General features: G+C 40.1%; 1 protein-coding gene across 4 annotated transcripts in view; it reads left to right on the top strand.

Moving 5' to 3' along the window:
- The first annotated feature begins 600 nt into the window (after positions 1-600).
- EDRF1 (erythroid differentiation regulatory factor 1) overlaps positions 601-14,529 on the top strand; it is a 31,086-nt gene continuing 17,157 nt past the window's right edge. For 2 of the 4 annotated variants that reach the window (XM_043476037.1, XM_043476036.1), the window contains exons 1-12: positions 602-838; positions 2,300-2,508; positions 4,448-4,514; positions 5,149-5,274; positions 6,341-6,465; positions 6,706-6,862; positions 9,839-9,940; positions 10,212-10,333; positions 11,041-11,152; positions 12,731-12,878; positions 12,968-13,076; positions 13,382-13,493. In XM_043476037.1, the coding sequence (XP_043331972.1) occupies positions 731-838; positions 2,300-2,508; positions 4,448-4,514; positions 5,149-5,274; positions 6,341-6,465; positions 6,706-6,862; positions 9,839-9,940; positions 10,212-10,333; positions 11,041-11,152; positions 12,731-12,878; positions 12,968-13,076; positions 13,382-13,493 (1,497 nt within the window). In that variant the 5' untranslated portion in view covers positions 602-730. Of the gene's footprint in view, positions 839-2,299; positions 2,509-4,447; positions 4,515-5,148; positions 5,275-6,340; positions 6,466-6,705; positions 6,863-9,838; positions 9,941-10,211; positions 10,334-11,040; positions 11,153-12,730; positions 12,879-12,967; positions 13,077-13,381; positions 13,494-14,529 lie in introns of all 4 variants that reach the window. The other 2 variants (XR_006270800.1, XM_043476038.1) reach the window with 2 other exon arrangements.

Below are 14,529 nucleotides of genomic sequence, written 5' to 3'. Positions count from 1 at the left end.
GTAGGGGCGGGGGGTGCCACCTCCTCTGAAACCCATCCCCTCCCCTCAGCAAAGGCTGAGGGCCTCCTCTACGCCCTTCTCCCCGCACGCGGGCCCACGAGGCCCATGCACGCATTGTGATGAGCGGACAGGACGCCGAATCCAGGAGGGCCTGACTCTGTGGACGGCCCCTCACCTGGGCACGTCTTTCCCTTCCTGGGCCTGCGAGCCCGCCGGGAAGCCGAGGGGTGGGGCGCCCTGGAAGCTGGGGAGGGAACAGGGCTACCGCTTCGCTGCTTTACGTAACAGGAGCCGCGGGTTACACCTACGGCAGCTTTTCCCCGCCCAAACGCAGAGAGGGACCGGGGAGACCCTGGACTCTATCCCGAGCCCAAGTCCTAAGGACTGTTTGCCAACAAAGAGGACCGGCGTGCAAGGGGTGGAGCCTGGGAGTCAGATTACCGCGAGACGTAGTTTCCGAGAGCCTCTGACAGACGCAGGCGCACTACAGTTCCCGCCCCCATCTCTACCGCCTTCGCGAAGGTGGCCGCCACCGGGGAAGGCGGGGCCGGGCCTCTGGCACAAAGCTCGCGAGATTTGAACGCGTCCGCGCTCGTTCTTCCTGTCAGAGGCCGGAAGTGCGGGGCCTCGCTAGCGCTCGCTCAGCTGTCTCCGGCGGCGCCCCTGGGCCCCGGGCATCCGTCTCGGCTCCTCGGGTCGAGCTTCGCCTGGCCTCCCCTGGAACGAGGTGATGGCGGACTCTAAGGAGGCCGGGGCCGAGGCTCCGCCGGCCGGGGCCGCTGCTCGGGAAGGGCTCAGCCTCCTGTCCCAAGGGGAATCTGAGGAACCTACAGCACAGGTGAGTCCTCCGTGGGGGCGGGACCAGCAGGGCTCCCGCGGGGGGGCGGCGGATCGCCTCGGCCCGGGAGGGATGTCATGGTGCCCGGCGGCTGGTGGAGCCTTCTTCACGGCTCCCCGACGGGTCCCCTGAGGAAAGAAAGTCCGTCTGCCTGTGGACAGGTTCTCAGGTATTTACCATGCAAGTCATCCCGACGGGCCCCCTGAGGAAAGAAAGTCCGTGTGCCTGTGGACAGGTACTCAGGTATTTACCATGCAAGTCATCCCAACGAGCCCCCTGAGGAAACAAAATCCGTGTGCCTGTGGACACACATATTTACCATGCAAGTCGTGCGTGTCAAAAGTGACCCTGGCTTCCCAGTCCATGGTACCCCACAGGTGAGTTTGACACGATACCTTCTCTCGGGGAGCGCTGGTAGGAATCAGTTCAGTGTAGTCGCTCAGTCTTGTCTGACTCTTTGCGACCCCATGGACTGCAGCAGGCCAGGCCTCCCTGTCTAGCACCAACTCCCGAGTTTGCTCAAACACATGTCCATGGAGTTGGTGATGTCATCCAACCATCTCATCCTCAGTTGTCCCCTTCTCCTCCCACCTTCATTCTTTCCCAGCATCAGGGTCTTTTCCAATGAGTCAGTTCTTCTCATCAGGTGGCCAGAGTATTGGAGTTTCAGCTTCAGCATCAGTCCTTTCAATGAATATTCAGAACTGATTTCCAGCCCCAAGGGACTCTTGAGAGTTTCCAACACCACAGGTGGCTCCAAAACTGACCCAGCCTTGCAGAGCTGGAGGGGAACAGAGAGCGTGCTCATTGAGATGGGACTAAGCTAATATTTGAAGGGTGCAAACTGTTTGCCTTGCTGAAAAGGGTCTGTGTGCGAGAAGGTTGGAAGAGTTAACTCAGACCCCGAGCCTTCTTGGGGGTGTGCGGGTGAAATCTGTGCGGATCCCCCAGTGACTTGCCTTGCTGTGAAGTTAGACATTCAGGGTATTTGTGTAATAGACTGACCGATCAACTACTAAACACTTAAAAATGAAGAACGCCCGGATATTACCACAAGCCACTTCCTAAGTGATGCATGCTATTGAAATTAAAATACATGTTTAATATTGAACAGAGGTTTTATTACATTTTGCGTTTAGTTACTGTGGTACTGTTTACTCCCTGGTTTCTGCTTCTGCCCTGATGAATGTTTTAAAAGACAGTTTGATTGGCTTGTTTCCTGGCTAATAACCATAACCATGATACTCCTTGACTTATCTTTTTTCTTTGAAATTATGTGAAAAGGAGCTATGTAAATTGTACAAATTTATGCTCCCATTTATCAACTGCTGCTAGTAACATGTAGCATATTCTTGGAAGCCTGATGTGATAGGGTTTTTTTTATTATTATTATTAAGATGGGATTTTAATTTTTTTATTCCTAGTAATGTACATTAAAGTTTCATTTAACATGTTAATCAGGGATCAGCTTTATTTCTCGGAGGCAATGAAGTGAAAAGCCGAGCTGTGGTGAAATACTCTTCTGCCCCTCCTCGGACAGCATTTGCACGCCTCGAAGAGAAAACAGACTTGAAACTCCCACCTGCCAACTGGTTACGAGAGAGTGCCAAGCTAGGACCGGCAGGAACTACCATTCTTGGCAATAGTAGGAAAAGCAAGCCATTTTCCAGGTAAATATTAATTAATGGCATTTTGACCTGTTCCTCAACCTTCCACCTTAAAACTCTTAAGACTTGCTTTTCAGTATAATTTGTAATGCTCATCAACATGCCAAGACTTTGCTTTAGAAAAAGATTATATTTGACTTTCATTGTGCTTTTTCACAATAATAGGATTCTGTTAAAATATGAAGATATCAATTACATATGCTTCTTTCAACTCTGCATCATGTTATTAACAAAGATGAATTTTGACGACTAAAATTCAATTAGCTATTTTCATTTTAGCCAATTTTCATACCTTTTGATTATGTGAATATCGAGTCTCGGGGGGAAAATCCTTAAAACTGCCTAACCTGTCCTGTGGAATTTTTCATTCAATGGTGGTGGATTGTCTGGTCTGAAACAACAGTGATGTAAAAACACAGCATGTTTAGATATATATCCTTGACTTTGACACTTGCTGGAAATTCTGCTGGTGGTGTTTAAGGTTGAGAGAGAGGCCTGGGTCTTACAGAGAAGAATGTACTGATGTCCATATTCTTGTTGACCTTTTAATGTGGGGGGGTTCCCTTTTTCCCTCTCAGTGATTGAACCTAAAGTATTTCCACATAACATACAGCAGGAGCAATAAATGGATAATGCCTTACGTGCCAGTGATTTGGAAATTACCCTAATGCCTCAGGAGGTAGAAGTTATGTTTGCAAAATGTTGCTTGTATGTAGCATTATTTATACTAGTAGAAAAAAATTGCAAATAGTTCACATGTCTTCTTTTAGAAAAATGGCTTAATAAAGCAGAATTAAATGTTATAAAGTGATTTTGGCTGATGATTATATTGACAGTGTACAGACACTGCTGAGTACTTTATGTGCTTATCTCGTTTCATTCTGTCAACCTTTTGAGTTGGGTGCTGTTAACTTTCCTGCAGAAGAGTGAGGCTTGGAAAGGTTAAGAGCTTGCCTAGCCCACGTGGTAAGTCATCAGCACACTTTGAAGTGAGGCAGTCCTAAATAAGTGCTCTGACTCTGCCACCTCCTCAATGAAAAACGGTGACAGCAGCTGCTTTCCATACTTGCAGATTATAGATGTGCCTCACGTGGTACCTGGCACAAGTTTGGTGGTGCTCAGTGAGCTATTTCTTCTCCTTCTGGTTGAATTGGTGTTGTGTGCATTTTTTTTCTCATACATTTTTTAAAACGGTACAAGTGTATATCACTGGGAACATGATCCCAGAGACTAAAATCCTTACGAATGTTTCTGTTGTTTTTCTTGTCTCCCCATCTAAAAAGAATAACCCAAACTGTTTTCTGTTACATATTTTTTTAGATTGTATGACTACAAAAATACAAATGATTGTAATTGTTTTTATTCTAAATATTTTCTATTATTGCTGCTATTATTATTGTATTTCTGTTTTGTATCAAATTTAAGATGCCATTGATTTTAAGTTGTCCTTATTTTTATTTGTTTTAGCAAAATTTTTACAAGTATGGTTGTCTTATAATGTGTTGGTTTCTGGAGTACAGCAGTGACTCAGTTATATGTATATATACATATATATATTCTTTTTCATATTCTTTTCCATTATGGTTTATCACAGAGTATTGAATATAGTCCCTTGTGCTATACAGTAGGACCTTGTTGTTTATCCATCCTGTATATAATAGTTTGTGTTTGTTAATCCTAAACTTCAATCTGTCCCTCTGCAACTGCACTCCCCCATGGCAACCACAAGTCTTGTTTTCTGTATCTGTTAAGTGACCCCATTATTTTATGTACCACTAAGAAGGAAAAACTAGCCAACTGTAATGGTGATAGGCATACTGTTTTCAGAGATGTTAGAGTGTGGAAAATGTGTATCTAAGAAGTGCTGAAATATAGTATTCTATTGTAACAACACCTGCCCCACCATGAACTTGATTTTTGTGACCTTTGTTTTCTCCGTTAGTTTTGGGATGGCATACGACTTTATTGATTCAGTGGGAAACGATGTGGATGTTGTCTCTGACTCTGAAGTAAGTGTCCTCTTTGCGACTATAATTGGGATGTTCGTGCTGGGGATTTATAGCCTGCTGTATTCTGCAGTCTGGAAAAATTATTGATGAAATAAGCTACAACATTCTGATTATTGAGCACCTTTTTTATTAAAGTAACACTGTTCACTGCATCATTCCTCAAAGAGGAGGGGGCAACTCACAAAATACTGGCAGTGGTATTGATGGCTGTGTTTTAATGATGGCAGTTTTGAGGAAGCAGTTACAGTGTTGGGTTATGTAATGTTGCTGGTTGAGAATTAATTACGATACTTGTAGTAAAATCTATTGATGCTTAGTTGGCCTGTTTTTTCTGAGAAGCTAAAAGCTTGGGTCAGTGCAGCAGTGTGACCTGTATATATTTTATGAAATTCCATCATGTAAAAGTAAATCCTTGTTATTTACATTAACACAGGGAGACTGGTAAAGTGTAGGTGATTCTGGTTTGAAGCTCTGTCTTCCACGTGTTTGTAGGTAGCTCCTTAAGGTACAGTTTGTATGAACGTAAGGAAATAAGGTTTATTATGCTTTATAACTGAGTGGAGTTAAATTTGAAAGATTCCAGATCATACCGCAAAAGTGTTTCTAAACTGTTTTTCCTTTTGTATTTTTTAAGAACATAAAAAAGCTTCTGAAGATTCCCTACAGCAAATCACATGTGAGCATGGCCGTGCACCGCATAGGAAGGACTCTCTTGTTAGATGAGCTAGATATCCAGGAACTCTTTATGAGATCATCTCAGGTAATTCTTGAGAAATAACAAGAAAAGCACTGTTTTAACAACTTATGGGCACTAGAAATGTGATTTTGTTTCAAAGAAAGGACAAAGTGAAAACGTGGTTGAGTGCTTCAACCAAGAAATGAAAAGTTTAACTGAAGATTAAAAAGCTTTAATAAAGAAAAAGGTAGAAAAGAGAACAGTAGAGAAACTTATTTTATTGATACTAGTAGCCAGAATTCTTATAAGGAAAAGGGTGAAGTGAAGAAAGTTATGAAAAATATGAAGTTTAAGGGACTGGTTAAATTTTTGAAAAATCCTTTCATGTCTGTATTAAAGAGATTGTCATGAAACATGGCTGCCAGGAAATGTGAAAAATATTTTAAAAATTATTCCTCTGAATATATAGTTATATTAGAATTAATTGGTTCTCTTTAAGCAGAGCTTCTCAAACTGTGTGTGGTAAATGACTATTCTCCTCCACCAGTTTTTTGTGGTGGTGGTTTAGTCGCTAAGTCGTGTCTGACTCTTGTGACCCCATGGACTGTAACCTGCCAGGTCCTCTGTCCCTGGGATTTCCCAGGCAAGAATACTGGAGTGGGTTGCCATTTCCTTCTCCAGGGGATCTTCCCAACCCAGGAATCGAACCTGGGTCTCCTGCATTGCAGGTGGATTCTTTACTAACTAAACTACAAGGGAAGTCACCATTATTTTGTAAAATATAATAATGCTGCAGCTTCTGAAAGCTGACTCTACATTTCTGTATTTACCTTGTTGTTATAAACAGTCCTTGATTGCAAATAGCTCATGGTCTTGCCACTCACTCCCATAGGCTACTCTTAAAGAATATTCTTGCAATGCTTTGATAAAGGAAAGAATTTACAGTGATTTAAACTGACATTTATAGTAAATGTTTTTCTATTTGTAAAGATCACAGTTCAGTTCAGTCTGGACTGTGTTAGCCACTGGGCAAGGTCCTGAGAATCACAGTCCTGCTTCCTTGCAGCTTATAAACACACAGATAATTTTAATGCTTTCTGCATAGTGGGACTTATCCCAGGCACTAATTATCAATTTCTTATGTTACCAGACTGGTGATTGGACATGGTTAAAAGAGTTTTATCAAAGACTTATTGATCAGAAGTGGCAGAGGAAGAAAAAAAGCAAAGAACACTGGTATCAGAAGGCTATTCTTTCAAAGTTTTTGTATTACAGGTACTTAGCTATTTGTTTATTTTTATCTGAAGAGAAAAAAATGAAATTCTGATATAAAAATTTGAAGCCAGTAAAAGTAATTTAAGTTTGGCTATTGTTATTGTTGACATTTGTCCTATATTCCTTTTTTAAATGAGATTTATGCTTGGTTATAGTATCTAGTTTTTTAAAACTGGTGGGCTGTTACATAAAGTTAACTTAAGTAACAATGTGGGGTTTTTTTGCTTCTGATTTGGCCAGTATCAATGGCGATGGAGCTGCTCAGCCTGTCCCATCTGCCACAGAACAGCAGGAGTCGTCCAGTTCTGATCAGACCAATGATTCAGATGGAGCTTCGTGGCCCGCCCCCTTTGAAATGCCTTCTTCAGTCTCTGAAGACCCCAGTGCTTCCAGTCAGGTTAGACACTGTTTAGATGCTAATTCAGCAAAATCATTTAAGGAGACAAAGCCAATTATCCTAGCAATAAAAAATAGAGACAAATAGGAATAAAAAATATTCTAGTAATTTATGTCTTCACAGGTACAAAAAGTCCTTGTTTTAGTTTTTCAGTATGGAATTTACAAGGGTTATTATGAATGGCTAGATCAGATTTTTTTTCAAGAAATAATTCAAAGATATTTTTTAAAGTTTTATCACATTTAAAATAGCTTATTAATATGTTTATCAATACTGATTTATCTCCTTGTAGTCATAAGGAGATATGGTGTATTTAAACTGTGAAAATATTAAGTGCCTTTCAGATATTGAGACTCACAGGCGTGTTTGTAATTGAAATACTCGCCTTCTACCTTAACTTTCCGTCGGATTTGTTAGGCCTGAAATAGCTCTGCACATTTTCTCAGTGGCGTTGCTAAGACTTAACCTACATTAGTGTTACAAAGCTTTCAGACAGGAAGAGAGGATGGTCTGTGACCCCTTTTACCTCTTACATCCTTGGTTTCTTCTTACCGTTCATTTGTTTTTGTCCTTATTGTGTCTGTCAAGTGACTCCATAGATGTAAGTTGTGCATGTTGGTTTTTAGGAAAATCGACAAGCTTGAGGTAACTTGGTAAATTGCATTTCTCCTCTGACTGTGTGCTCTCACACACTGAACACACTGAACATTCATTATTAGATTGTTTCTATCCTCGCGAATTATAAGGTCATAGGAGACAAAACACCTTTAACCTGATTTTAGTTTAGTAGGTTTTCAGATAGATATGCCTCATTGAACTGTGTAGTGAACTTAATTTTTTTCCAGAGTTGGGAAAACTGTAAGGAAGAGTAAGGGAGTAATTAGCATGCAAGTCCACGTAGTGATAACCCAGGAGGTGGGGAAGTTATTAACATTGAAATGAGAAGGGACATGGGTGCTGGGTGCTGGCAGGGTCCTATGTCATGACTTGGGTGGTGGTTACATGGATAATTTGTTTTCTAATTAGTAATTATACTGTATTCTGTATAGTTTATGTACTTTTCTGTATTTGATTATATGGTTAGACAGCTTCACCGACTCAATGGACATGAATTTGAGCAAACTCTGGGAGACAGTGGAGGACTGAGGAGTCTGGTGAGCTATAGTCCGTGGGCTTGCAAAGAATTAGACATGACTTAGCGACTGGCCAACAGTAACAATATGTGATTATACTTTACTGAAGGAGTTTTTAAAAAATTATTTAGTATTCCTTGACTTCAAAACGCACACATTATAAAAAGACCACATAATGAAAATTCTAGTCTCCTGCTGCCCTTCTCCCCTGTATCAGCCTTATCATTCTGTCCTTTAAAGGTTACTTTGAAAAACTTTGGAGGCTTTTGAGAATCTATAGACTTGCCTGTGGAAGAAGTGACCTGGAATCTATTTAATGCTTCTTATGCCACATACTTTATGCCATGTATGGTGTGTGTATTTTTCATCCTTTTAGCTGCATATGTATTATGTTGATGGTATCGTTTTACATATAAGTAAATAAAGCTCATAAAAAGTAGATGTTTGTCTGTGGTCACACAGCTGGTGAAGTTTAAACCCTGGTCCTTCTGATGAGAGGCCTGTTCTCACAGCAGTACTCCACTGTGTCTGTATATTCCACACACTTAGAAGGGCCTTATGAGCAGTCAGGTTGTCTGGGCAATGGCATATCCCTAAGCAGAGTACCCTGCTTACGGATAATCTTTTACAGAATACTTTCTGTGACATATGTAAATCTCTAAACTTCACTTCATGAATTCTTGCTCCCAAGGCTAAATTGGCAAGTTTGAGGCCCGTGTTAAGCAAAAAAGAGTTTAAATAGTTCTCTGGTCTGGCCTTGGAGCCAAACTTTTATTAAGAACATTATAACCTAGAAACCTATAAATCCCACTAAAGCAATACCTGGCAAATATAATTTTGGGAATTGATCCATAGGTCGATAACTTGTCTGTATCAATAAACAATACAGTAGATGTTTGAAGTTCTTTAAGGACCTTTGCAAAGAAGACATGCAAAAGCACTGGAGATCTCCCACTACTTACTTCATACCTACTTTCTTTGAAAACTGGTGCTAAGCTTATTAGCACACAAATAGGAATAAGCAACACACCTAGGTGCTCACGTGTACACACACATATGCTTTCTCGTCTTGATTTAATGTTTCTTAATGGTTTTTAATGGCAGCTACCCTAATGGTTGGAAAATCAGTGGACTGCATTTACTATGTCAAAGGCTCCTCTTTCTATGTGTTTTCCAAAATATATTCCACAGTTAAGAATAATTAAAAGAATAATAAAAATAATCTGTAATAAGAATAAAAAGTGTTACAAGATAAATAAATTTGGGAGTAATGGATTATATAGAGATCATGTAGGTTTTTCCAGTGTAGGATCTCTCGGGAACATTTTATGGTAATAAACATTGTTACTCTCCAAAAGCAAATCCTTGTAAACAGTGTTTTTCAGATCTGACTCTGGGAATTTTTCACCAAGTACCCCAAAGACTAGACTTCTGTGAAAAACACATTAGAATGTGTGAAACTGAGGACTGCTCCGATGACCAGTGTCACAAAAATATGGCTGAGGTTTCTTAGGAAATTTTTAATCCAGTAGGGATGGAATAGGCTTTGAAAGAGTAGTGCTGTTGCAGTTCACCCCAAAAAAGGAGAGAAGAAGCTTGGAAAGCTTAAAATATATCTTTAGTCTTGATTTGAGTAAGATCTGAATGTGTTTAGCTTATTATAGTGACTGATAATTAGGAACTGAAGTATGCACCCCGTGAGAAGTAATGATTCGTATCAGCTGTAATTTACAAGAGCAGGTTTGAGCGGTATGCCTTGATGTGTAGGTGATACTCTTTAACAGTAGGCCATTTGTAAGAAGTTATGACAGCAGAATCACTCCTGTCCTTGCACTTTTCACAGGGAAGTGAGCCTCTTGAACCCTCATACATAGTGGGGCATGTGGCCTCAGCGCCTAAAGAACAAAACCTGACTCCTTTATTCAATGACGGGGAGAACAGTCAGGTATGCTCTCCGTGGGGTCCAAGTCGAGACACCACATCCCCAGTCTACTTTGTCATCTAAGAGCTAGTCTTAAATTGGAATTCATAGGGAAAAAAATATCCACTTGATCCTAAAAATCTCTTTCTAAACATCTCTCTGATCTTCTAGCTCTGTGGCTTCATTTATCTTTTCTCCTTTGTCTTTTCCTTCTTCTAGTCTTTTGTGGATCATGGGGGGAGATTATAGATCCCCTGTTTATTATATAATCTCTCTATTTTATTTCAAATCAAAGGGTCTTAAAAATGATTTTGTTCGGAATATTTTATGGACGTTTGAAGACATCCACATGTTAGTTGGCTCCAACATGCCTATCTTTGGAGGTGGCCGATATCCAGCAGTCAGCTTACGTCTCAGGTAACTAGACTTATATTCCTTTAGAATCGTGTTCCAGTTTGCTTTCACCTGCTTATTTTGGCATCCTGTCCTTTTTCTAGTTTTTTTTTTTTCACTTCCCTCCTTCCTCCACCAGTTGAAATGGCCGCAGTACAGAGGAGTGTTTCAGCAAGTGCGAAAACCCTATGGCTGGCTTTTCATTCTAGTCCTCAGTAGTGGAGTCAGAGACCTGCTGTACTGAATGAGTCTTAGGTCTGAATCTACAACTTGTGAGAATATAGTATAGTTTATATAACCAGTTGAAAAGGTGGTTTGCCAGCCTCCTGTTAACTACGTGTAAGCATTTTTTAATGTTCCAGCTGTGTGTGTTCACATCATCTATTCTGTGTGAATTCTGACTTGAACACTGTGATGTATGCTGGTCAGTCTTCACCTCAGGTTGTGTGAGGAGCGTGCAGTAGGCTACCGGCCATCTTTGTCATAGTTCCTCCTTTTGCTTCTGAAAGCTCTTATGGACACCCATTAAGAGTCCACGCAAAGCTTATGGGAAGATGTTAAGTACAACATACCCCATGAGCTGCGTATGCATGTCTCATCAGAAGAGAAGCATAAATGGTACTCTCCAACTAGGAAGAACAGATTAAAATATTCTAATGAGGGAAGTAAGTCTCAGATGATTTGTAATGGAACATCTTCATTAATCAATAACACCAGAAATGTGTTTTTAGGGATAACAACAAGCCAATTAATGTGCTAACTGGAATTGACTATTGGTTGGACAACTTGATATGCAACGTGCCAGAGCTTGTCATGTGTTTTCATGTAAATGGAATTGTACAGGTAAGCCTGATACAACGTGACTTTTGAAATAATCTCTCAACTACAGATTGGGGCAGAAAGTACCTCACTAAAGTTTTTAACACCCTTGAGTAAGGTGTATTTTGGCAAGGAAGATAACTATGACTAAACTGAAATTAGAGTGCTATTACATTTGAGCTGGTGCTGTCAGAATTCTAGATGTTACAGGAGTTTAATTTATAGGTAATTTGTGAGCAGGTCATAAATATACTAAAATCTACATTTGTAGCTGGAGAATATAATTTTAAGGCAAGTACCTATAGTAATTACTTCAAAGTGTCTGAACAGTGAAGGTGTTTATTCAGTATTGTATACTGTTATTCAGTAAACAGATATGAATACTTAATGCAGAATGTTGAGGAAAGGCCCCAGCAGTAACTGCATAAAGTAGATAGCTTGTATAGCAAATCATTATAGAGCGTTTTCTATTTATGAGGGACTTTGTCCCCATCAGAAATGTTGGAATTTGGAAAGCAATAAGATTGGTCACTACTCAGAATGATGTAATCTAATGGGAAATAAGAGGAAAAGAGGGAACGGCGGGTGAAGGGTTAGAAGTGTACGCATGAGAGTCTGGATGATCAGAGAAGGGTGTGATCGCTTCTGTTTGCATCTGGTCTGTTTTCCGATTGAATTGCAGTTTCTAGTCTTAGAGTACTTCAGAAAATATGCTCAGAGGCATTTAGGGAAGTGTGAGCAGAAGACAAGCTAGAAAAAAAATGAGGAGCACTTATTGTGATGGTAATAGCCGTGCGGCCTTTACTCTCTCCTGCTTCCTCCACGAACACACACCCCCCACCCCCACCCCCGGCGCTCCATTTCTGTAAAGAAGTAGTCCAGAGCGCCAAGGGAAAGTAGCGTGCTCTGGAGATGCTGCCCAGGTGTCTCTGGTGTCTGGGGAAAGAAAAAGTCAAAAATAACGTATTTTGAGAAAGCTTACTGGGTGAAGTCTGTAAAGAAGTAGTCCAGAGCGCCAAGGGAAAGTAGCGTGCTCTGGAGATGCTGCCCAGGTGTCTCTGGTGTCTGGGGAAAGAAAAAGTCAAAAATAACGTATTTTGAGAAAGCTTACTGGGTGAAGTCTGTAAAGAAGTAGTCCAGAGCGCCAAGGGAAAGTAGCGTGCTCTGGAGATGCTGCCCAGGTGTCTCTGGTGTCTGGGGAAAGAAAAAGTCAAAAATAACGTATTTTGAGAAAGCTTACTGGGTGAAGTCTACCTTGATTTATCTATCACCTTCCCAGTTGAAAACCGTGAGGGTAGAATGGAAGAAAGTGTACAGTGCAACTTATTCTGTTGGGACAGAAATGAGATGTGCCTAAGTCTGTGGTTCAAAGTTTGGTGATGACGCTCCCTTAAGAATTATTCCTGTGGTAAACCACCACATTGCTGGCAAGGAGGGGTCAGATTCCTTCAGAGTATCAGAGCAGAAGAAAGACCGAAAACCAATGCCTTAAACTCTCATGCTGCGTAGGTCTCTAACTGCACGATTTATATATTTGGTCTCTTTAATAAGAGAAGTGTTGCTGTGCAGCTTTTCTCAAACTGTCTTTTCTCTGTTTTATAGAAGTATGAAATGATAAAGACAGAAGAAATTCCCAATTTGGAAAACTCTAATTTTTCTACTAAAGTCATAAAAGACATTGCACAAAATATTTTATCATTTTTGAAATCTAATTGTACCAAGGAAGGACATACCTATTGGCTGTTTAAAGGTAAGCTAATGTTTGACTGAATAATCATTGATTTGAGTGGCAACTGTAAAATGAGGTTTATTTGGTTTTTTGTTTTGTTTTCTTCCCAGCCAGTGGCAGTGATATAGTGAAGCTCTATGATCTCACTACTCTTTGTGAAGAAACTGAAGACAAATACCAAAATCCATTCACAATGCCAGTGGCTATTCTTTTATATAAGTGAGTGCTTTGAGAAGTTAAGATGAAGAAGCAGCCTTATTTAAAGTTTTAAGTGTATGGCCTCACTATCTATGCCAAGGTTTTAAATACCTTTTAGATTTTCATAGTTTAAAAAATGTGTATGTATATACATCTGTATACTGTTGTAAGATAAATAGGGAAAGGGAAAAGAGCAGGGGTGTAAAACGCAATGTTTTGTTGTTTCTTATGGCCCTTATTCTGCTGGAAGGAAAGAAGAGCATGCCTAGACTTGAGTCTTGAGAAAATGATGAATGGGCAGTAAAGCTGATATAAACTCCTTTTAGGGTTGCTTGCAACATGATGATGAAGAAGAATCAAAATAAGAAACACTACGGGACCGTTCGAACCCTGCTTCTGAATTGTGTTAAATTGCTGGACAAAAGCAGACATCCTCAAGTAAGATTAATACACGCCCTCTAAAAGAATTCTGGCATTCTGATAGAGAATGGTTGCCCAGACATTAAAGCCACCTAATGCATAGTCCGTAACTGCCCGATCTGGTTTGCTAACCAGTTACCACACGTTGTGCCTAATCTGAACTGAGATGTGCTTTAAATGGAAAACACACACTGAATTTGAAGAGTCTGTGTGTGCACATGTGTACACGTTACATATTGAAATATTTTGTTTATCGAATCAAATATATTAAAATTGATTTTGCCAGATTTTGTTCTATAAATTTAGAACTTGGATAATTTTAACAAAGTAGTGCCATTTTTCCTTTGTATTTTCATTGTTAGAAGGTGGAAAACCATTTTATAGTCTGTCTTGAAAGACCCATTTACATGAATGTCAGTATAAATAAGGTCCACATTCTGTACCTCAGTATATAAAAGCATCTCTTGAGAAACCTCAGTCTTGCCCCCCGTGGTTTTACATCACCCTTATTACAAACCTCAGTGGTCTGAATTTGATAATTGTATGTCTCAGTGTAAGGCTAGTTGTTGTATCCTGTTTAAGTCAGAAAAGATACATAGCATTATGATTTTTTTAAAGATTGGAGTTAATTTTAATTGTCACCTTATTCAGTTTGGAGAAAAAGATTTTCCTGGAGACCAAACCAAGAGAAACTGCTTTCAAAGAAAAGTGGCAGAACACTTTTTGGCTTAAATATCTAATTGCAGATTAAGGTGGTGATTAGTAAGTTAGAAAATAGTGTTAAGGCCTGTTGCATGTCTGTGATAAAGAATTACTTCATAGAGTAGAATAATGCTGATATGTAAATGCTAATTTTAAGGGTAACCAGAAATTTCTGGACTTTTTGCTCATTAAGCTCATGGAGGTTTTTCCCCCAGAACTGTAATTTACTATTCTAGTTTCTTGGTTGATATGGAGTGATAGCTTGCTAATATTTTAGTTGTGACACTTTACATGTGAAAACTTGTCTCCAGTGAAATACAGTTGTAATTTTTTCTTAAGAGAGAAGGTTGGG

Source organism: Cervus canadensis, chromosome 8, assembly GCF_019320065.1.
Source record: "Cervus canadensis isolate Bull #8, Minnesota chromosome 8, ASM1932006v1, whole genome shotgun sequence".
Taxonomy (NCBI): Eukaryota; Metazoa; Chordata; class Mammalia; order Artiodactyla; family Cervidae; genus Cervus; species Cervus canadensis.
This window is presented reverse-complemented; position numbering and strand designations above follow the sequence as displayed.